This window comes from Geotrypetes seraphini, chromosome 2 (assembly GCF_902459505.1).
Source record: "Geotrypetes seraphini chromosome 2, aGeoSer1.1, whole genome shotgun sequence".
Lineage (NCBI taxonomy): Eukaryota > Metazoa > Chordata > Amphibia > Gymnophiona > Dermophiidae > Geotrypetes > Geotrypetes seraphini.
Genome location: NC_047085.1, coordinates 225496561 through 225519930, shown reverse-complemented (window position 1 = coordinate 225519930; position 23370 = coordinate 225496561). Strand labels below are relative to the sequence as shown.

At 47.0% G+C, this 23370-nt stretch overlaps 1 protein-coding gene across 3 annotated transcripts in view; it reads right to left on the bottom strand.

The window, feature by feature from the left end:
- Window positions 1-23370, bottom strand: part of WBP11 (WW domain binding protein 11) — a 74762-nt gene that overhangs the window by 20578 nt on the left and 30814 nt on the right. For all 3 annotated transcript variants that reach the window (XM_033935029.1, XM_033935028.1, XM_033935030.1), the window contains exons 5-7: window positions 18773-18969; window positions 15271-15404; window positions 919-1115 (exon numbers count right to left, since the gene is read on the bottom strand). In XM_033935029.1, coding sequence (XP_033790920.1) covers window positions 919-1115; window positions 15271-15404; window positions 18773-18969 — 528 coding nt within the window. The remainder of the gene's footprint in view (window positions 1-918; window positions 1116-15270; window positions 15405-18772; window positions 18970-23370) is intronic.

Here is a 23370-nt window from a genome sequence, read left to right as displayed (position 1 = left end):
ACAGAGGCAAGGTACTGTGAAGATTCCTGTAGAACAAACATATTGTTACAATATTCTATTAATGGCCTCCAAACCTCCTGAAAGTTATTAAAATTACCTTTCTGCAAGGCTAACATTCTTTCCATCTTGACATATGACATAATTGTAATGAGTAATTATTGGATTATCATTTTTCCCTAATAGGTATAATAGCAAAGTATGGGGGGTGGGATTTCTGATTTTGATATTTAATGATTAGATTAATAGGACAGAATATATAATATATTATATGATATATGTACTATATATGAATTAGTAGGGTTGGGAGGGAGGGTTTAAATATTATGATTTAAGTTAAATTGATAGAGAATCAAGTGATATTGTATAAGTTTAAATGTTATTTTATGATACACTTGTAAGATGTAAAATGCATAAAGAATTAAAAAAAAAAACCCAACAAAAAAACCCAAACATATTGTTTTCCCTTCTCTCCTTTCTTAAAACAAATCAACTCAGAAAATGTAACGTTAACTCTGTGATGCCTTTTCTTTAGGGAGAATTGGTCACCTTCTGATATGAGCTACAACTGGAGCATCAACTATTTAACTGATAAATTCCTAAAGGAATTTTTCATTGAATGGAGTCTACAACATGATACGACCAATTATCAAGCTTTTTAGCTCACAAAATAGCAATATGGAGCCTCTGCTATCTAGTCAACTTCCATGCTTTGTTTTCTTGCATCAGTAAAATGTTTGCATAAATTTGTTTTAAAAAATGGATTTCCATTTAGTTACATTAAAAAGTTGAGATATAACCCACACAAAAGGTGATGCATCTAATCGTTTTGTACAGCTCATTCTACTCTGGATCTTGCAGCAATAGCATAGGGATGGGATCCTCCTGTTTTGTAGGGGAACTATTTCACAACCCCATTACCTGCACTAGGGCTGTGCATCTCCTCCTCCCGTCTCCTGAGGATATTCTCCAGTGCAAACCCCAATTTACGGCCATACATCTGTAGCACCTGGGGTGGTGGTGGCCCTGGAGGCGGACCCGGGGGCTTCTTCCCTGGGGGTAACCTGGGGACAGTGTGTCCAGGGGGAGGAGCAACTGAAACAATCCTGGATGGTGGTCTGGGAATCGAGACCAAAACAAAAAGGAAAAAAAAAAAAAAAAGTGAAATTTTCTCAAAGACCATTATTTTCAAACAAAAATTACTGCACTGAGAAAATATGGCTTCCCTCAGTAATTTGTGCCAAAAGACATGGGGAAAACATATTACATACATAGGGCTCCTTTTACAAAGGTGCGCTAGCGGTTTTAGCGCGCGCTAGCTGCTACCGCCTCCTTTTAAGCCAGCGGTAATTTTTCGGCTAGAACGCACTAATTTTGTGGTGCGCTAAAAACGCTAGTGCACCTTAGTAAAAGGAGCCCATAGAGCGTGACATAAAACATGTAAATGGAAAAATTATGTCCTTACCTGTTAATTTTCTTTCCTTTAGACGCAGCAGATGAATCCAGAGACTAGTGGGATAATGCACATCTACCAGCAGGTGGAGATAGAGAACTGAATAACAGGTGGTCCCATTGGTTGGCCTGCTCTCTATATCTTCAGTATTGCTCCTTGCCCAAGCATCCGGAACCAGAAACATGGTCCATCAATAAAAAAACTTCTTTCCCAACCCAAAGTGCAAATATAACAATAGAGAATACAACTACCAACTCAAACAAACTGCTGAAACCCGCAAAATACACACACAACGAGCAAAGAGTCAGAAAGGGTGGGGCTCTGGATTCATCTGTTGCGTCTAAAGGAAAGAAAATTAACAGGTAAGAACAAAATTTTTCCTTCCTTATCAACAGCAGCAGATGAATCCAGAGACTAGTGGGATGTAGCAAAGCAATCCTCAATCCGGGTGGGAAGCGAACGCCGCTACCGCAATAACCGAAGCTCCAAAAGCAGATTCCGCACACACCACCACGTCCAACCGGTAATGCTTTGAAAATGTGTTCCGAGAAGACCAAGTAGCCGCACGACAAATCTCCTCCAAAGAAAAACCTCTGGACTCCGCCCAAGAAGTAGACATCGCTCTAGTGGAATGAGCATAAAGTTTGTCCGGCAACCGCTTACCCGACGTCAAGTAAGTAAAAGCAATGGCTTCCTTGACCCATCGAGCAATGGAAGCCTTGGACGCCGCCATACCCTTGTGGCGGCCTGCGAACAACACAAAGAGGTGATCGGAACGTCAAAAATCGTTAGTAAGCTGGAGATAATGCAAGAGAATCCTACGAACATCCAGCAAACGCAGAGAAGAAAAACGCTCCCCCCAGTCCTCCTTCCGGAAAGCCGGAAGGAAGAGAGACTGGTTCACATGAAAGGGGGATACCTTAGGAAGAAACGAAGGTACAGTTCTGACCGACACACCGGAATTCAAAATCCTCAAAAAGGGATCTCTACAAGACAACGCCTGTAACTCTGACACCCGCGTTGTGGAAGCCATAGCAACCAGAAAAAATGCTTTCAACGTCACATTCTTCAGAGTAGCATTTGGCAACGGCTCAAATGGTGGCTTTTGCAACCTCCCAAGGACAATCTTAAGACTCCACTCCGGACAGATCTTTTTAACGGGAGGCCGAATATGTTGTACCCCCTTGAGAAATCTAACGATAACTGGTTGCGACGCTAGGGAAGAACGAGTCACCCGGCCTCTATAGCAAGCAATAGCAGCCACTTGAACTTTCAGAGAATTATAAGCCAATCCCTTGATGACTCCTTCTTGAAGAAAAGAAAGAATGGTAGAGAGAGAAGCTTGGAAGGGTGACAGCCCCTGAGCAACACACCAAGAATCGAAAACCTGCCAGACTCGAGCATACAAGGCAGAGGTAGATCTCTTTATCTCCTGAAGAAGAGTGGAAATAACCTGTTTGGAATATCCCCTACGTCTCAGCCGCGACCTTTCAAGAGCCAGGCCGTAAGACCAAAGTGGGATGGATTTTCCATGCTGATTGGACCTTGAGTAAGCAAGTCCGGAGTCACCGGAAACGTCAACCGATCGCCCACAGACAAATTAATCAGGTCTGCATACCACGGACGACACAGCCAATCCGGAGCCACCAGGATCACCATGCCAGAAAACTGAGCTATGCGATGCAACACACGACCTATCATCGGCTACGGAGGAAACACATAAAGGAGACAACTCGGAGGCCAAGCAAGAGCCAACGCGTCTACCCCCTTCGACGTCTGCTCCCTGTGTCTGCTGAAGAAATCGAGGAAGCTTTGCACTGTTCGACGAGGCTATGAGGTCTATGTCCGGGAGACCCCACCTTTGCATGATGAGGTCGAACGCCTGATCGGAGAGTTCCCATTCTCCGGGATCTAGAAGATGTCTGATGAGGAAGTCCGCCTGAACACTGTCCTGACCTGCAATGTGTGCCGCCGACAGCAGAGGAAGATGAAGTTCTGCCCATTGAAGGAAAAGCATGGCTTCGTTTGCCAGCTGAGGACTTCGGGTACCACCCTGCCTGTTGATGTACGCCACCGCTGTGACACTGTCCGAAAAAACCCTCGTCGGTAGGCCCCGAATCATGGGCAGGAACGATTGGAGCGCAAGCCCGGCTGCTCTCAATTCCAGAAGATTGATGGGCCACTGAGCTTCCTCCAGAGACCAAACTCCCTGCGCTGAGGATTGAAGGCAGTGAGACCTCCAACCCAACAGACTGGCATCCGTGGTAACTATCATCCATGCCGGAGTCGCCAGAGGCATGCCTTTGAACAGATTGCAACCGCTGAGCCACCAAGCCATGCTGCGCGATGCTGGAGGCGTCCATTGCAGATGACGAGTGTAATTCTGAGACACTGGGGACCACCGAGAGAGTAGTGATTGCTGCAGTGGTCTCATGTGAAAGTGCACCCAAGGCACCACTTCTAGCGTTGTCACCATGGAACCCAGAACCTGCACATAATCCCACACTCTCGGTCTTTGGTAAGAAACACTTTCCCCACCTTCGTGTCGAACAGCATTCCCAGATGTTGCAATGACTGGGACGGGATAAGAGAGCTCTTCGGAAAATTTATGACCCACCCTAAGGATTGAAGAAGAAATATCACCCTTTGGGTCATCGACAAACTGTCCTGCATTGAAGACGCCCTGATCAACCAGTCATCCAAGTAAGGATGTACCCGAATTCCTTCCTGGCGAAGGAACGCCGCCACCACAACCATGACCTTGGAAAACGTCCGAGGAGCAGTGGCACCAAATGGCATGGTGCGAAACTGATAGTGCTGTCCCAGGATCGCAAAACGAAGAAATTTCTGATGCGGCAGCCAGATGGGAATGTGCAGATAAGCTTCCTTGAGGTCGAGAGCCGTAAGGAATTCCCCCGGCTGAATATACGACCGACCTCACTATCTCCATTCGGAAATGCCTGACCCGAAGAAAGTGGTTGACCCTCTTGAGATCCAAGACTGGCCTGACCGAACCCTCCTTTTTAGGCACAACGAAGTAAATGGAGTACTGTCCCTGCCCCCGTTCCGCCGGAGGCACTGGAATTACGGCCCCAATCTCCAAAAGAACCTGAAGAGTGCTCCTTACTGACTCTCTCTTGGCAGCCCCGAAACAAGGGGAGACCAAGAAAGAATCTGCGACGGAAGAGGAAAATTCTAATTTGTAACCTTTTTGGATAACGTCCAAGACCCACTGATCGGACGTGATCTTGGCCCACTCCGTCAGAAAGGAAGACAGCCGACCCCCAATGGCTACGACGGTGGGAGCCGACCTCCCGTCATTGGGAAGGACGTAAGGCCGGGGTCCGGGCGGGCTGGGCAGCCTGGGGTTTTGTAGGACGAAAGGAAGACTTTTTGTGGAAACCTAGGCCTAGTATTATAGGAAGCCCCATAAGACGGTGGAAAGGACGGTTTCCCAGGCCTATATCTTTTAACATCTCTAAAACGATTTCTGGCAGATAAAGACTTTAAAGGGGCTTTAGGCTTATCTTCCAGTAACCGCTGAGTCTTGGTATCACCAAAATCCTTCACCAATTTATCCAAATCATCCCCAAATAACAAGCAACCCTTAAAAGGAAGCCACACGAGCCGAAGCTTGGAATCTGCATCTGCCGCCCAGTGACAGAGCCACAAGGATCTTCGAGAAACAACAGAAAGCGACATCTGCTTCGCCGAAGCTCGAATAATATCATAGAGGGCATCCGCCGCATATGCAAGACCCGTTTCCATATCAGGAAAGTCGGATGGAACAGTAATACACGTTGCCAGCATCGTATCCACCATACCTTGCGCTCATTGCAGACAAGCCCGTGCTGCATAGGAACTGCACACCGCAGCTTGCAAGGTAACCGCCGCAACATCAAAGGACAGCTTAAGCGAAGATTCAATCTTCTGATCCTGAATGTCTCTGAGCGCTACACCACCCTCAACTGGCAAAGTAGTCTTTTTAGAAACTGCAGCCACTAAAGCATCCACCTTGGGGTTCTTAACTTTGCCCAGCTCGTCCTGAGATACAGGATACAACTGGCGCATAGCCTTCGCCACCCGGAGACCAGCCTCCGGAGTATCCCATTGTGCAGAAATAAGCTCATGCATTGCATCGTGGATCGGGAATGCCTTTGCAGGCTTTTTTGTGCCCGTCATCAAAGGATTAGCCGATCTCGTCGCTTGCGGATGCGGTTGAGAGATATGAAGGCCTTGCAGTGCTTTGGAAATAAAAGATGGCAATTCTTCTCTATGAAAAAGACGGAGCACTGTAGGATCATCCACCTCTCTAGACAGCGCATCTTCAAATTCCAAATCCGCTACTTCGTCATCCTCCAGAGAGTCCGGGATATCCAGAGACAAGGCGGAGCCTGAAGGAGGGTCATCCCCGCCCATAGGCGCCACTCTTCGCCTTTTTGCCGCCAGAGACTCCAAAGGAGGCCTACTGACATGAGGCACGGGAGACTGGTCCAAATCACCCTCCCGTTGTTGCACAGGCTGAGAGGTATGTAATAAAAAGGCCTTATGCATCGGCATAATGAACTCCAGGGAAAACCCCATCGGATAGATTGTGTCCCCTGCCCAGAAACCGGCTCTGCAAAGGCAGGAGAAGATGAAACACTGCTGACCGCCTGCGCTGCCGCAGCTGTGCACTGAAGCGGAACGGCGGCAGCCGCGAGTGTAGAAGCCGGCCTGAGTTCAATCATGCGGGAAACTTCAGATGCGATTTGCAGTTCTTCCCCCACGGCGTCGGCACAACCCGCCGAACAAAGGCCCGATAGTGATCGCCGCTTCCCACAGCGGGAACACCGTTTCACTGCCTCTGCCGCCATTATCCAAGAAACACCCCGCCGAGCAATCCCAAACCGGCAGCCAACGGGACAACACCATGTGTCAGCAAAACTCGAACAAACAAACCGTCAGATCTATCCCCCTCTGCAAAGAAGTAAGAAAAAATGGTCTTACCCGATTCAACCATTGCTAAAGCTGGTAATTGCAGACAGGAACTGCCAGGACAGAACCGTCCAGCAACAGCACTCTGGTCTTATTTTTTTTTTTTTTTTCCATTTTGGTCAGGGAAAGAAGAAAAATACAGGACCAGGAAAAAAGCTACCGGAGAGGAGGGTGGAGCAGGGACCTGGGGGGGGGGGGGCCCAGGTGTAACTCTCAAAGTTGGCACCGTTCAGCCAAACACCCCTATCTACCTGAAGAGATAAAATATCAACAGAAGAGGAAATAACAATCCAGCCAGAATCCAGGAGCTAGTGGAAAAGCGACCATCACCTGCTGGGAGATAGAGAATACTGAAGACATAGAGAGCATGCCAACCAATGGGACCACCTGTTATTCAGTTCTCTATCTCCACCTGCTGGTAGATGTGTATTATCCCACTAGTCTCTGGATTCATCTGCTGCTGTTGATAAGGAAACATCGATAATACTTCCAGTGTTATTCTCTCTGGTTTAATTCCTTAAATCAACTGTTAAAATCAAGAACATACAAATTCCCATAATAGCCAAACCTCAAGAACCCAACCACAATCCTATTAACAACTGCTTAAGCTTTATCTGCTCAAAAAGCTGGGGGCAATGCACACAACTCTATTATCTGTGAACAAACAGGACTGAGTGATCAGATCATAGTGATCCTGCTACAGCTCCACATATCCTGGCTTAGGAGTGAGGCACACATGGGATGTGCAAAATTAACCTATTTGCAGAAATTGCCCCCCCCCCACCTCAGAAAGATATCAAGTTGTTCTGAGCATGTGCCAAAAGCAAAATAAATAAAACCTGGTGTGGATGAGCAATCTGACAGAAAGCAAACCCCTCCCCCTCACAAAAATCCACCCACCCATCTGAAAGGCTCCAGATTGTAAGGGATCAAAAAGATAAACAATAAAAACTTTGATACTTTCAAATTCTTAATTCAAGAAAGCAACAGATTTTAGAATTTTGCTTACTGTTCATGGATTTTTGAGAAGGAGGTATTGAAGCAATGTATAATTAAGATTGTACATTTGAACCCTATCTCCCTCTCTATTATTTCTTCTGCCCAATATGCAGTGGCAGACAAAAAAGCAAACATGATACTAGGAATTATTAGGAAAGGGATGGCAAATAACACCAAAAACAAAGGACAACACATTTTTTAGATATATTAGTGACAGCAGGGAGTGCAAGAGTGGCACTGTGATACCCAAAGGTGAAGGGGAGAAATGCTTTTAAGTATTTTTATCATGGTTCTGTTATCAAAATGGCTAGTCACAATGGCACTGCATTTAGACTTGCACAGCATATATTTTTTTAAATCACACACAAGGTACTCCAATATATGTGATCAACGTATGATTGTTGCTTTTTAAAAAAATTTATTTTGATAGTAAGATTTCTTCATTGGGACTTTGAGTCGACAGAATACATTGTATAACCTTTTGGGTATAATATAGTTTGAATATACTGTCATCTTTTGGGAAACGATTCAAAATTTGTTCTGAATGATATTCCATGCATTTTTAAATATTGCTTTAATGTATGAATGATATTGGCATATGTGAAACATAAATCATGTGTTTAATTGTAGTAGCCAGATTTTAATTGTTTGCATGATGATCTATGTTGTATGTATTTTATTTAAGTGAAGTTTTTTATTGTATTCATTATTTTAGACCCCTGATGTAGGCTAAATGCCGAAACACTGTCAGAGTCGGGTCACTGTAGATTAAAAGATATTCATATTCCAGTTCTGTAGGCTTGTGCACTTTTTGTTTCGATTCACTGTTGTCTGTACATTTGTGGATCCCCTTTGTACTTTGTTGCTCAATTAGAACTAGCCATAACATCTGAAGTGATCACACAGGCATGTACCATTTCATTGACATCTTTGGGGGATGGGAGGGGGTCATGCTCACATCTCTCCGATGGTCATCTGGTCAGTTAGGGAACTTTTTTGGCACTTATTCACTCTTAAAACAGGTCTAGCCCCAGAGGATTAACTTGTGCCCTGGATGCATTTTAACATGTTCGATTATGGAAGAAAAATGTCCAAGTCATAAGCCCACCCATGTCCTGCCCACACCACACTTCTAACCCCCCACCTTGAGATTTAGACGGAAAACTAGGCATCTAAATAGCAGATGAAATTTAATGTGGACAAATGCAAAGTGATTCACGTTGGGAAGAATAAACCAAATCTAATTACCCAATGCTAGAGTTCACCTTAGGAGTCAGCACCCAAGAAAAAGATTTTGGTGTCACTGTAGACAATGAGCTGAAATCTTTTGCCCAGCATGTGGTGGCAGCCAAAAAAAGCAAACAGGATGCTAGAAATTATTAGGAAAAGGATGGTATATAAAGCACAGTTACTTACCGTAACAGGTGTTATCCAGGGACAGCAGGCATATATTCTCACATGTGGGTGAAGTCATCTACGGAGCCCCGATGTGGAAGCATTTTCAAGCAAACTTGATTGAAGATTTAAGTTTGCTCTGCTGCTCCACGCATGCGTGCCTTCCTGCTCCACTAGGGGGCGCATCCCCTCGTGGTCTCCAGTTCACTTAACTAGCAAAGAAGCCAACCTCGGGGAGGTGGGCGGGTTGTGAGAATATATGCCTGCTGTCCCTGGATAACACCTGTTATGGTAAGTAACTGTGCTTTATCCCAGGACAAGCAGGCATGATATTCTCACATGTGGGTGACCTCCAAGCTAACTGAAAAGGGATGGAGGGAAGTTGGCAATTTAAGCAAATAGATTTCGCAATACCGATTGGCCGAACCGGCCATCGCTTCTGGACAGTGAGTCCAGACAGTAGTGGGAGGTGAAAGTATGAACCGAAGACCACGTGGCAGCCTTGCAGATTTCCTCAATAGGTGTGGACCTGAGGAACGCTACGGAGGCTGCCATCGCTCGGACCTTGTGTCCCATTACTCGACCATGCAGCGCGAGACCAGCCTGAGCGTAGCAAAAGGTGATGCAATCAGCCAACCAGTTGGACAAGGTGCGCTTGGAAACTGGGTGGCCTAACCGGTTTGGGTCGAAGGACAAAAACAATTGTGGGACTTTCCGGTGTGGTTGAGTGCGTTGGAGGTAAAAGGCTAACGCTCTCTTACAGTCAAGAGTGTGAAGCGCCACCTCTCCGGGGTGAGAGTGGGGCTTGGGAGAAAACACGGGCAAGACGATGGACTGATTGAGGTGAAAATCAGACACTACTTTAGGCAAGAACTTTGGATGTGTGTGGAGTACCACCTTGTCATGGTGGAATACAGTGAAGGGTGGGTCCGCCACCAGAGCCTGTAGCTCACTAACTCGCCGAGCGGAAGTGAGTGCGAGCAGGAAAATCACCTTCCAAGTGAGGAATTTAGGATGGCATTTGTCTAGGGGCTCAAATGGAGGTTTCATTAGTTGAGCCAGAACCACGTTAAGGTCTCAAACCACCGGAGGGGGTTTGAGAGGAGGGTGGACATTCAGAAGACCCTTCATGAAGCGAGAGACTAAGGGGTGGAGCGAGAGGGCTTTTCCTTCCAGGGGCTGATGAAAAGCCGCAATCACACTGAGATGTATTCGAATGGAGTTGGTCTTTAGGCCGGAGTGAGATAGTTGAAGTAAATAGTCAAGGACCAGAGGGACGGGGCAGACACCGGGTCCTGGCTGTGAGAGGAGCACCAGGCTGAGAATCTGGTCCACTTTTGGGAATAGCAGGTTCTCGTCGAGGTCTTTCTAGAGGCCTCCAATATCTCCTTGACTAATTGAGACACGGGGAGAGAAGTCAGGGGGAAAGAAACCAAGCATTCAGATGAAGAGATTGAAGATTGGGATGTAACAGCGAACCCTGACTCTGTGATAGTAGAGAGGGAAACCGAGGCAGAGGCAGTGGATCTCTGACACTGAGTTGAAGTAGAAGGGAAAACCAAGGCTGGCGTGGCCAGCGAGGAGCAATCAGGATAAGGGTGGCTTTCACCGTTTTCAGGAGGACCAGCGTCCGCAGGATCAGAGGAAACGGCGGAAACGCGTACAGAAACCTTCCCTTCCAGTCGAGGAGGAAGGCGTCGGCCTCGAGTCGGACCGGGGAGTGTATCCGGGAGCAGAAGAGGGGCAGTTTGTGATTGTGGGGGGATGCGAACAGATCTATTTGAGGTGTCCCCCACTTTTTGAACACCTGTCGTAGGGTCTGAGAGTGCAGTGACCACTCGTGTGGCTGGAGGAGGCGGCTGAGTCTGTCCGCCAGACAGTTTTGTTCTCCTTGTATGTACACCGCTCGAAGGAAGGTGTTGTTGGAGATTGCCCATTTCCAGAGGTGCATGGCTTCCCGGCAGAGGGACCAAGACCCTGTCCCCCCTTGTTTGTTTACGTAGTACATTGCTACCTGGTTGTCGGTTCGGATGAGGACCACCCGGTCGTGAAGCAGATGTTGAAAAGCTACAGCTGCGAGATAGATGGCCCGGAGCTCTAGCACGGAGCTCTGCGGTCTTCTGCTGACCACATCCCCTGAGTGTGGAGGCCGTCCAGGTGGGCTCCCCAAGCGTACTCTGACGAGTCCGTGGTGAGTACCTTGCTGTGAGGAGGAGCGAGAAAAAGCAAACCTTTGGAAAGATTTGAAGAGTCGGTCCACCAGCGGAGCGATCGTTGCAAGGAAGGAGTCACTGTCATGGGACGATCGATCGGGTCCCGGTCCTGACGCCATTGAGAGGCCAGGGTCCATTGAGGGATTCTCAGATGGAGGCGGGCGAAGGGTGTGACATGGACGGTTGAGGCCATGTTGCCCAGGAGAGTCATCATCTGTCGAGCTGATACCGAGGTCAGCAGTGAGATCCTTCGGCTCAGACTTACTAACGCCTCTAGACGCGGAGGGGGGAGGAAGGAACGGAGGCGAACCGTGTCCAGAATGGCCCCGATGAATTGTAGGGACTGTGAGGGGCGTAGTTGGGATTTTGGGAAGTTTATCTCAAACCCCAGACTCTGTAGGTAGATAATAGTCTGTTGGGTCGCTGAGATAACCCCTTCCCTGGACGGGGCTTTGATCAGCCAGTCGTCCAGGTAGGGGAATACCTGAAGACCTTGGGAGCGTAAGGTAGCTGCGACCACCACGAGGCACTTGGTGAAGACCCGAGGTGACGATGCTAGGCCGAAGGGGAGGACTCGGTATTGCAGGTGCAGGTCTCCCACCTGAAAATGCAAGAACTTGCGGTGAGCGGGGTGCACTGGAACATGTGTGTACGCCTCCTTCAGATCGAGGGAGCAGAGCCAGTTGCCCTCGTCGATCAGGGGGTAGAGTGTCGGTAGGGAAAGCATCCGAAATTTTTCCCGTACCAGAAATTTGTTGAGGCGTCTCAAGTCTAGTATTGGGCGAAGGTCTCCCGTTTTTTTCGGTACCAGGAAGTAACGGAAGTAGAAGCCCTTCCCCCGTTGGCCGGGGGGAACCTCCTCCACTGATCTCAGGTGAAGCAGATCTCGAGCTTCGGAGAGGAGTAGGGGTAGCTGCGTCCGGTTGGGAGGGCAATTCCTTGGGGGGTTGTCTGGAGGAATGGCCCGAAAGTTGAGAGAGTATCCTGATGAGATCACGCCAAGGACCCATGCGTCCGACGTGATTTGTTCCCAGCGAGGGTAAAAGACTTTGAGGCGACCCCCGATGGGAAGAAGGCCTGGGACTATGGCGGAGGGGGCCCGCCCCCTTCCGCGTATCCCGTCAAAAGGACGGGGCCGGTTTGGTAGTCGCAGGCGGTTGGGACTTGGGCAGAGCCCGATGGTGGGCTTGCGGACGCCTGGGCGGAGGCTGCGAGAAGGCAGGAGTGGATTTTTGTGGGTAGCGGCGCGGAGGGGCCCTGAACGGCCTGGACGCGGGCGGTTTAGGCTTTTGCCGCACGAGGGAGGCAAACGAGCGTTCGTGTTCAGAGAGGCGTTTTGTAGCTGCCTCGATAGTGTCATCGAACAGTTCTTTACCCACGCAGGGGAGGTTAGCCAACCGGTCCTGTAAGTTGGGGTCCATGTCGACCAGGCGCAGCCAAGCTAGTCGGCGCATGGCGATAGCAAAGGCTGCCTCTCTGGAGGAGAGTTCGAAGCCATCGTAGGCCGCGTGGAATAGATGGAGGCGTAGGTTGGAGAGGGACTCTGAAAGCAGGCTAAACGCTCCTTGGCGGGAGGCCGGTAAGTCAGTCTCAAAGGCTCTCAGTAGTCCAATGAGGTGTTTGAGGTAGGATGTGAAGGTGAAAGTGTAGCTTTGCACCCTAGAGGCCATCATCGCATTTTGATATAGTCTCCTGCCGAACTTGTCTAGGGTTCGGCCTTCTCAGCCTGGGGGGACCGCCGCTGACACCCTGGAGGGGTGAGCTTTTTTCAAGGAGGATTCTACCAACAACGACTGGTGGGAGAGCTGCGGTTGTTCAAATCCCGGGAAGGGTACTTTACGGTACTTGGCCTCCATTTTGGAGGGTACTGCTGTGACCATATAGGGGGTCTCCAGGTTCCTGAAGAAAGCCTGTTGGAGTACCGGGTTAGGCGGTAAGCGAAGGGACTCTCTGGGCAGTGATGGCATATCCAGCTCCGCTAGGTACTCCTTAGAGTATCTGGAGTCGGACTGGAGGTCTAAGTCCAAAGCGTGGCCCATGTCCTGGACAAAGCGAGAGAAGGATGGGCGGGATGTTCCCGAGGCCCCATGCGGGGTCGGTGAACGAGACCTCCGTCGGGTGGAGAAGGATGGGGAGGCTTCCCTCGAGTATCGAGGCTCCTGCTCCGATCCACGCTCCGAGACCGGGGAAGCACTGTGAAAGTGTTCCGGGGTCGTGGATCTCCGATGTCTCGAGGAGCCCCTCGGAGACGATGCCGGGGTTCGGGGTACCAATCGATGTCGAATCGGTGACCTCGACACGGACTCCCTCGGTGAAAACCCGGAACCTCGGATCGGAGCCCCGGTCCGAGGGGGAGTTCGGAGGATGCGCGGGTTGGAGAGTGATAGCTCCGCCACCCTCAGCGGTCCCTTACGAGGTGTAGGTGAACGGCCTCGTAGAATGGGGGAACCCCGGGCCTTCTTGGAGGTACGGCGGTTCGAGGTTTCTGTCGTTTTAGCATGACGTTTTGCCCCGCGGCGGTCTGTGGAGTGAGAACGCCTCGGGTGTCTCGGCGAGGAGTCCGAGGAGGATGGGATGCGGCGAAGCTTGCGCGCTTTTCCCCGAGGTGGCTCGACGCGAGGCTCAGGCTGGTCTGGCACATGCGGGGTCGAGGTCGAGGCCGGTTGTAGATGGGCCATTGCAGCGGACAGCTCCGATGAGATCATCGCTCGGAGTAGGTCCTGGAAAACGGGCACGGACAGCATCGAGGGCATGTCCACTGCCTCGGTGCACTCCACCGGGGACGACCTCGTATCAGAGTATTCCCGTGTGGTGGAGGCACGGCCCGAAGGCTTGGAGGGCTTCGCCAGCGCTGTAAGCATGGGACTTCCGCCATGCGTCACCGGTGTCCCCGAGGCTGGCTTCTTCGCTGTTGCGGAACCTGAAGAGGGAAGAGGGGACTTACCCGGAGCCGAGGCTTTCTGTTGTCCCGAGGACTTCGAATTCGAGTCTCGAGGCGATGCCGAGGTATTCGGGGGCCGAGGTCAAGGCCGGGGCCGACCTCGAGGCCGAGGTAGAGGGTTGGTCGGCGGCGAAGAGATCCGCCATGCGGGCTTTTCTTCGGCGGAGGGCCCGGTTCTGGAAAGTAGCACACTGGGGGCAGGAGTCGGTTGGATGAGCGGCCCCCAGGCAGAGGATGCACCGGCGATGCGGGTCTGTGATGGAAAGAAGCCGCTCGCACCAGGTGCACTTTTTAAAGCCGGTCAAAGGCCGGGACATAGAATCGAAATTGGCCGCGGCTCGAGTAGCCACGCGGCCACGGGGACCCGGAAGCCTCCGGGTCGGTCAAAAGCGAAGCAGGAACAAGTTGAAACAAGAAAAAATTTGCGCACAGCGACTTAATCGAGAAAAATAAGAAAAAATCGCAGTGCTAGAAGGCAGTTGGGGCAGAGCCTGAAAAAACACGACTTCTAGGCTCAGCAGAAAATTTTGAACTGGAGACCACGAGGGGATGCGCCCCCTAGTGGAGCAGGAAGGCACGCATGCGTGGAGCAGCAGAGCAAACTTAAATCTTCAATCAAGTTTGCTTGAAAATGCTTCCGCATCGGGGCTCCGTAGATGACGTCACCCACATGTGAGAATATCATGCCTGCTTGTCCTGGGATAAAACCAAGAATACTATAATGACACTGTATTGCTCCATGGTGAAACCTCACCTCAAGAATTACTTTCAAATCTGGCACCATAATTTCAAAAACCCAACAAAAAACCTAGCAGCAGAATAAGGAAAGATTAAAAAAAGAGAAACCACAATGATAAAGGAGCTGGAATACCTTTCATCTGAGAAAAGGCAAAGAGGATAGGGCTTTTCAGTTGGGCAGGGATGGGTGAAATTTCTGTCCCTGTGCAACTCTCTAATTCTTGGTGCCCATATTATTTATAAAGATGAATAAGAATCAATGTTGTCCTTATACACAGGCTTAAAATTTTTTGGCCTTCTCCCATTAAAAAAAAAAAAAATCCAACCTTAAATGTCTCTCTGTTTAGACATCTAGTAGGTTCAAATATTCCAGTGTAACTGGCACTAAATCCAGTAAAGTGCACTGTACCTAGATCTCTTGTTATCACCAATACAGGGCTTCAACTGTGTCTCTGAAAATGAATGATTGCAGTTTGAGAAACTCCCTTATTAGGAATGCCCTGGAGTCAGATGTGTTTATGGTTTTATTGAGACTTGAGCTGCAAGTTCTTCCTTACCCATAGGCAGATGTCTTCTTTAAGATGGAGGGAGGCTGTGCCCCTGGTAAAGGGATGTCTTGGACCAGGATGTTCGATGGTGCATGAGGCATATCTGGTAGAGGGATGCTCTCTACCTCTACATGCTGAGCATTCTGAGAGACACAAACACCACAGGCAGATTATTTGACAACATAGTGATTGCAGTACACGGGATTAACATTCTCTACATGGTTTTTTTCTGTTACATAGAGCATTCTGGACCCCTGTTCGTTTACAAAAGTTGGATAGCTCTAAGTCAAATAGATGTTGGCATTGACATCTCGAAGTAGGGACTTTAGATCATTTATTGTTCTACTGTCCTTTTATTATGGCATTTTGGAAATCAATATGGGGCCAAATTAATTGTTTGTTGGAAAATCCATTGGCATTGTTCTATGATACGGTATTATTTGGCATGATTATGAGGGCTAAAAGCCAAATATCATCTAAGAACAACAGGCTTTTGTTAATAATGACAGGAGTAGCCATACAACAAATTACAAGCAATTGGAAGAATTGGATAACTTAATTGGCTTAACTATAGTTTTTGGTGGAATTCACCGTGTCATATGTATAAAATGGAAAGAAAATTGGCCATTCAGAAAGGGAATTTTAAGAGGTTTCAGGAGATTTGGGAGCCATTAGCACAATATTATGATGTTAAATAGTGTTTTCCCCTTTAAATTTGCACATCCGGGTGGGGGGATGCAATTTTGAATAATTGATATGGGGTGATAATAGATATTTTATGAATGGACATTGTGATTGATTAGGGGGGAGGGGGATTTAATTCTGAAATGGATATTACAAGATTAAGTGTGATATTTGAGCATAAAATTTTGTATTTATTGTTACACTTATTGTAAGTATTGAAATTAATAAAGAATTGGGGAAAACCCCCCCACAACATTCTCTATTTCTCTTTGATAAAGCAGGTTTAGGGTCTCCTGTACTATGACTTTTTCCATAAATGGTATAAAACTTTATTATACAGAATTATTATTGACTAGCTCCTAGGGAAATGGTATATTCCCTGGGTTGTTTTTAATATCTTACTGATTGAAAATTCACTATATTAAGTTACCATTAGCCACCAAATCAACAGGATGTTTCTTCAAATAGACTAACCTGAAACTTTTAAAACACCATTTTGGGCAATGATGTATATGTTTCACAGACTTTCACAGCCCAACATGCAACTTTGTTTGTCTCTCTTAGAGCTCTCCCATCAAGGTTGTAGCCAGATCTGATGAGTTAGGTCTCATTCAGGGTGCTAGCTCCATTTTATTTTATAGTACTATTAAAACAGCTTTTGGCCAATGTCCTGCTTAGCACAGCTTAAAATGGTTTACGAAAAATGGGACGTACTCAGGCATCCTGCAGTAAGCTTTAGATCCGCACATGTAAACCACAAGCTAAACAATAATTTTTTCCATGGAGGGGGGCAGAGAGTGGACATTTCCATGCTGATCAGTTAGCACAACTACATTACTGTATGTCGATTAGTACAGGATTAGCGCATGAGCCCTTAGAACCCAATTCTATAAATGGTGCCTAGTTTCTAGGCACCACTTGGCATGGTTATCAATCAACCATTAGGTGCAGTTTAAAGAAACACAGCTAGCAGTGCCTAACTTGACTTAGGTATCACTAGGCGTTCTAATGGTAGGCACTGGTACATTAGGCCAGGGCTTTCCTGGCCTAATGCTAGGCATCCCTGATTAGGGTGCCTAACCTATGCGCCATTTATAGAATTTCCCTCTTACTGATACCTATTTTGTAGGCAATGTGGGGCAAATTCTGTAAAGGACATCTAAAAGTTAGGCGTTGTTTAGAAGTCCAGCAGCACAACACTCAGCGCAAATCTATTAAGCATAGATGCACAATAGAGAACCGTGCTCAGCAAATTTAGACGCATCTATATAAATTAGACGTGCTTTATAGAATCACCTTTTAGGCATCCTTTACAGAATTTGCCCTTAGTGCTTAAGAGCTAGTTTTAAAAATATGGCAATGTATGTTACCAGGAAGTGATGTAATTACGGGTGAAGAGCAAGGAAGAAGTTCTACTCTGTTTATTTATCCAGCAAATGGGGGTTCTCTGCGGAAGCCATTGGCGAAACACGTCAGGACCCGCTGGACTGAGACAACTTCCTAACCACCCTTTCAAGTTAAGTTGAATTTTTTCAAGCATTTCAATTATTAAGAGTTGAAGATATCACCAATTATAGTTTTTGTATCACAGCGAACACAGTTTAAAATGTTTTCTAAAACACAGTATTATCTTTCTACTGACAAAGATAGTGCAATGATAGAGCACTGAAACACCTATAGGGGCTTGTCCCCGGTTTGTGATTTCATTACCAACTCAAGGTTCTGAGCCCCATCCTGGTTTGAAAGTTATTCTAATATTTGCAGTCCTTTCATTTTTGTCAGTAGAATGTACTATTGGTAAAATTAGTAAATACCCCAAAACATGGAAAATAAGGGCTCCTTTTATCAAGCCGCATTAACGGTTTAACGCGCGTAATAGCGCGTGTTAAACCGCTGGCCGTGCTAGCCGCTACTGCCTCCTCTTGAGCAGGCGGCAGTTTTTGGCCAGCGCGTGATGAAATGTCGTGCGCGTTAATCCCACTAGCGTGGCTTGATAAAAGGAGCCCTAACTCATACAACTGGTAAATGAGGTAATTCACTTGAAAAGCAACAAAAAGCTCACCAGCATACTAACACCTAGATTTTTTTTTTTTTTTTAATATTCTTTATTCATTTTTTTTAAACTTCAATTGTGCACAAAAGATGATGCATTTACATAAATTAATATCATTACCGCACAATATACTTAATAAAGACAAGACTTATTTTCTCCCACCCATTTTTCAATTTACAAACACCTCATAAAATACTTGTAATCAACCCTTCTATATTTCTTAACAGATGCCAAAACATATCCCCCTCCCCGGATGTGCATGTTTTCCCCAATTTATACAATTAAATCAATCTTTACAATATTTAGTTAATGGTTAACACCTAGATTTCAATACACTTCAAAAATTATTTTTGAGTGCTCAGAGATAGCTCATATTTGATACCGTCAAATGGGTCAAGCCCAACAATGAAGTTCTCTGCTCTCAATCATAGCACATCTTCATATCTCAATGATTCAGCTGTTTTCAATATATAGGCAAAAATACTACACTTCTCTTTATGCAGGTAAACAGGGTCCCGACGTGTTTTGCATTTCACTGCTTCAGAGACCATGTTTTCTCCACAGCTTTTACTTTCCTCAACTTGTCATTCACTGTAATCCACACCCCAAAGGGAAATAACCATCTGAATCTATGTCTCAGCACAAAGAAGCTGCAACACATTCTTAGATTCGCCCACTTTACTTTTGCATTTCCTCCGCCCTCTTCTTCAGAGGAAGCTGCGAGTGAGCATTTGTGCTACTACAGTTCACGCAGGCACGCATATAGGAACTCACCTTCACAGCATCAAAGTACTGACTGAGCTGGGACCGTTTTTGTTCGTACTCCAGTTCCAGCTTGCGCAGCTCCTTGTAGATGTCTGGATTCTCCTTCTCATACAGGCGCAAAATGCGCTCAAAGGTCTCGCGCAGCTTTTTCCTTTTGTCCTTCAGCACCTTCTCATTCAGCTGCGGCTGCTGTACTGGATTAAATTCTGCAAGAACAGCCCCAAAGTCACTATCAAGTTAAGCAGTACACTTTGTCCCACTGTGCCCCTGCTCCTCCTGACATGTATTACGATGGGAAAAAAACCCCACCACATGAAATACCTCAAAAGTTATAATCATTATGAATTCTCCTTCATTGTTTTCTAAAATGATTTGAAAATAGGCTGACAAATGCCACCTCTCTTTTCTGTGTTATGCGTTATCTTTTGTCTTTGAGAATTATCCTGATATTTCTCTGCGTTAGATGATTCATTGTGATCCCCTTATTTTAAATGTCTTCCAAACCTGCAGTCTTTCCTCTCAGTTCCTTTACTTTGATTTCAAAGCTGTAAACACCTTCATAAACTAGTGCACTACCACCGTACTAAAACCTGTGATTTACTTGTATATTTAGCTACTGATATTTTTAACTGATTCTATTGACGACAGCACAGCATTCTAAAGCTAATCACAAATAAATTAAGTTACCCCAATAAAAAAAAGTCTGACTCTTTATTTCTATAAAGAGAAGCTGAAATCCTGATTACAATGGATGAAACCATAGCATCAGAGATCATGATACTAAAGGTGTAACAGATCACGGCCCCTTGGGAGAGGAGGTGGCTGCTCTGTGTACTTCAGCTGCCTTGGACAATCTAGCACCATGAAGATGACAAGGAAGGGTGCTGTACAATCCTGTACAAGATCCAGCCTACTAATGGCCAGGGAAGAAACACATACAGGAGTTCCCAGCAGATAGAGCGACAATGATAAGGATAGAGTAGAGGCCATTGGATCTGACCAGATCATTATAGACTTTAGCAAGGGCAGTTTCCATGGAATGGAGTACCCTACAGACATGTCTGAGACAGAAAGCAGGTTAACAAACTGACAGGACAGACGTTAAGATTACAAGAAAAGATTAGCAAACATAAATATCAAAGGTAAGAACCTTATCTTCCATTCTAGTGCAACAGGAATATCAGTCTTGTCCAACGGGACTTACAAAAGCAGTCTCCAGTGCCTAAAAAGGGACAAACTAGCTTGCTGCCAGTACCACAGAACTCTGCATCCCTTCTGGTTGCCATAGAAGGGATGTAGAGTTGGTAAAAGTGTGAAGGTGAGACCATATGGCTATCCTACAAATTTTTTCAGGTACTAAACCTCTGCCCAGGATGACACCACCCCTCTGGTGGAGTGTGCCTTTACTCCACAGGAGACTGTTTTCTGCTCCCAATATAGGCCAAAAAAATTGCCCACATCAAATCCATTTTGAAATGGTTGCTTTGATGCCAACTTTACACATCATGCTGCACCAAGAGCATGAAGAGATGATCTGACAAGTGAAATTAATTAGGCATTTCTAAATAATGAAGAACTCCTCTTCAGATGTCCAGGCATTTCAGGATCTTGCCTTCCTTCTTTGCCCTGGAGGGCAAAAAGGCCAGGAGACGCACTTCCCGGTTTACGTGAAAATTGGAACTACCTTTGGTTAGGAAGGAAGGTACCATTCAAAGTAAGAAACCAGTCTCCGAAATCTTGAAGAAGGGTTTCCTGTAGGACAGAGCCTGCAATTCTGATACCCTTCTGGCTGAAGTTACGGCCACTAAAAACATAGTCTTGACTGTTAAGTCCAAGAGCGAGGCCTCCTCCAAGGGCTCATATGGAGCCTGAGCTAGTGCCCGATGGACAAGATTAAGATTCCAGGATGGAAAGGGATGGTGCACAGGGGAGCGAAGATGCAACACTCCCTTTAAAAATGTGGACACATCTGGATGAGAAGCCAAAGTTCATTGGTCTGTCCTCTAAAGCAGGAAAGATCTGCTATCTGTACCTTGAGTGAATCTACTGCAAGGCCTTTATCAAGCCCTTCCTGAAGAAAAGCTAAGACCATGGCAATTGAAGCCTTAGTTGAATCTGCGTCTCTGACTGCACCAGCTGTGGAAACACTTCCAAACTTTCATATAGGCTGCCAAGTGAACTGCTTCTTAGATCTTAACAAGAAGGTTATCACTAATTCTGAATAGCTTTTGTATACTAAGGCTTCACACTCAAGAGCCAAGCCATAAGACCAAAGCAGTCTGGATCTTCCAGGGCAAGTGAGCCTTGCAAAAGGAGTCCTGGATAACAGAGAAGCCTAAGCCCTGTGCCCCTCTGTAGATGCACAGATCTGTGTACCACTGTCATCTTGGCCTGCCTGAGGCAACCAGAATGGCTGCATTGGCCAGTTCGGGGCAACCAGAATTACTCACCCCTTGTGTGTCCTTATCCTTTGGAGGACGCTTCCAATCATCGGCCACAGGAAAAAAACACATACAGAACAGAGAAGCTCCCACAACTTCGCTGTAGAGAGTAAGAGGGCAGGTTAGGAGGGAGGGTAGCTCTATATATTAAAGAGGACATCAAAACCACCAGGATCACAGATGTCAAGTACACCGGGGAGTCCCTCTGGGTAAACCTGGCAAGAGGCAGAGAAAAATGCCTGTATCTAGGTGTGGTTTACAGACCCCCAAGACAACTGGAAGACATGGACGCAGAATTAATTGAAGACATAGAGAATATCACTCTACGAGGAGAAGCTGTACTGCTAGGGGACTTCAATATGCCTGATGCAGACTGGAACTCATTTTCAGCGACAACCAGGAGGCTCTTAACCTCCATAAAGGGAGCACGTCTCAAACAAATGGTAACGGAGCCCACTAGGGCCCAGGCGATCCTCGACCTGGTACTCACCAACGGGGAAAGCGTTTCAGAGGTCTCAGTAGGAGATACGCTAGCCTCCAGCGACCACAATATAGTATGGTTCAACCTTAGGAAAGGCTTCCCTAGATCAAACATGAAAACAAAGGTACTCAATTTCCGGGGCACAGACTTCGCACGCATGGGAGATTTCGTCCATCAGACGCTGCAGGACCAAGCGGAGACCGATGATGTAGAAGCTAAGTGGTTAACACTGAAATCAACCATACATGAAGCAACTAGCCGCTTCATAAAATCAGTAAATAAACGACAAAGAAACAATAAACCCCAATGGTTCACCGCGGAGATCTCGCACCTCATTAAGGAGAAGAAAAAAGCGTTTCTCTCCTACAAGCGCACGGAGAAAAGAGAGGCAAAAGTAGAATATAGGACCAGGTCTACAGCGGTCAAAATGGCAGTTAGGGAGGCAAAACTTCGAGTGGAAGAAATTCTGGCAAAAAACATTAAAAAGGGGGACAAATCCTTCTTCAGGTATATTAGTGACAGAAAAAGGAACACAGGCGGGATAGTATGCCTTAGAAGACCGGACGGAAGTTACGTGGAAGCAGATTCCGATAAAGCCGAACTACTGAATGAATACTTCTGCTCTGTCTTCACCTGTGAGGCACCGGGACACGGTCCCCAGTTGAAGGCAACACAAAGCACAGAAGACCCGTTTCAGAATTTTGAGTTCACACCAGGTGAAGTTTACAGTGAACTGGCAAGACTCAAGGTGAACAAAGCCATGGGACCAGACAATTTGCACCCAAGAATGCTCAGAGAATTGAGCGATGTCCTGGCGAAACCGTTGGCTGAACTATTCAATCTCTCCCTAAGTAAGGGGAAAGTTCCCCTGGACTGGAAATTAGCTAATGTCGTTCCTCTGCATAAAAAGGGTTGCAGGGCAGAGGCTGCGAATTATAGACCGGTGAGTCTCACATCAATAGTGTGCAAACTCATGGAAACACTAATTAAAAGCAAATTGGACACGATCTTGAATGAAGGGAATCTTCGGGATCCCAGTCAGCATGGATTCACCAAGGGTAGGTCCTGCCAATCCAATCTCATCAGCTTCTTTGACTGGGTAACAAGAAAGTTGGACTTGGGAGAGTCTTTGGACGTCGTGTACCTGGACTTCAGGAAAGCTTTTGACAGTGTCCCACACCGCAGGCTGCTAAGCAAGATGGAATCGATGGGGTTAGGAGAGACACTAACTGCATGGGTCAATGATTGGCTGAGTGGCAGACTTCAGAGGGTGGTGGTTAATGGTACCCTCTCTAAAACATCGGAGGTGACCAGTGGAGTGCCGCAGGGCTCGGTCCTGGGTCCACTCCTTTTCAACATATTCATAGGGGATCTGACTCAAGGGCTTCAAGGTAAGGGGTGTGTGGCTTACCGCGCACACAAAATGGACGTGTGATCGCGGCACTCCTCTCAACTAGGCAACTGTGATTTAAAAAAAGTTTTCCCCTTCGAGCCGATTTCGGCGAAAAAACTAATGCCGACGGTGCTGAAAATTATATGCCTACCAGCGGAGGAAATTTGATACCACCCTCATCCGCCGGCGCTGAGGAGAGGTCTGAGGGGAGGGAGCAAGGAGGAACTGTTGCTTCTTCGTCGGCTTTTCTATGTGCTGGTGCGGCGCGGCAGTGAAGGCAGGATATTGAGCA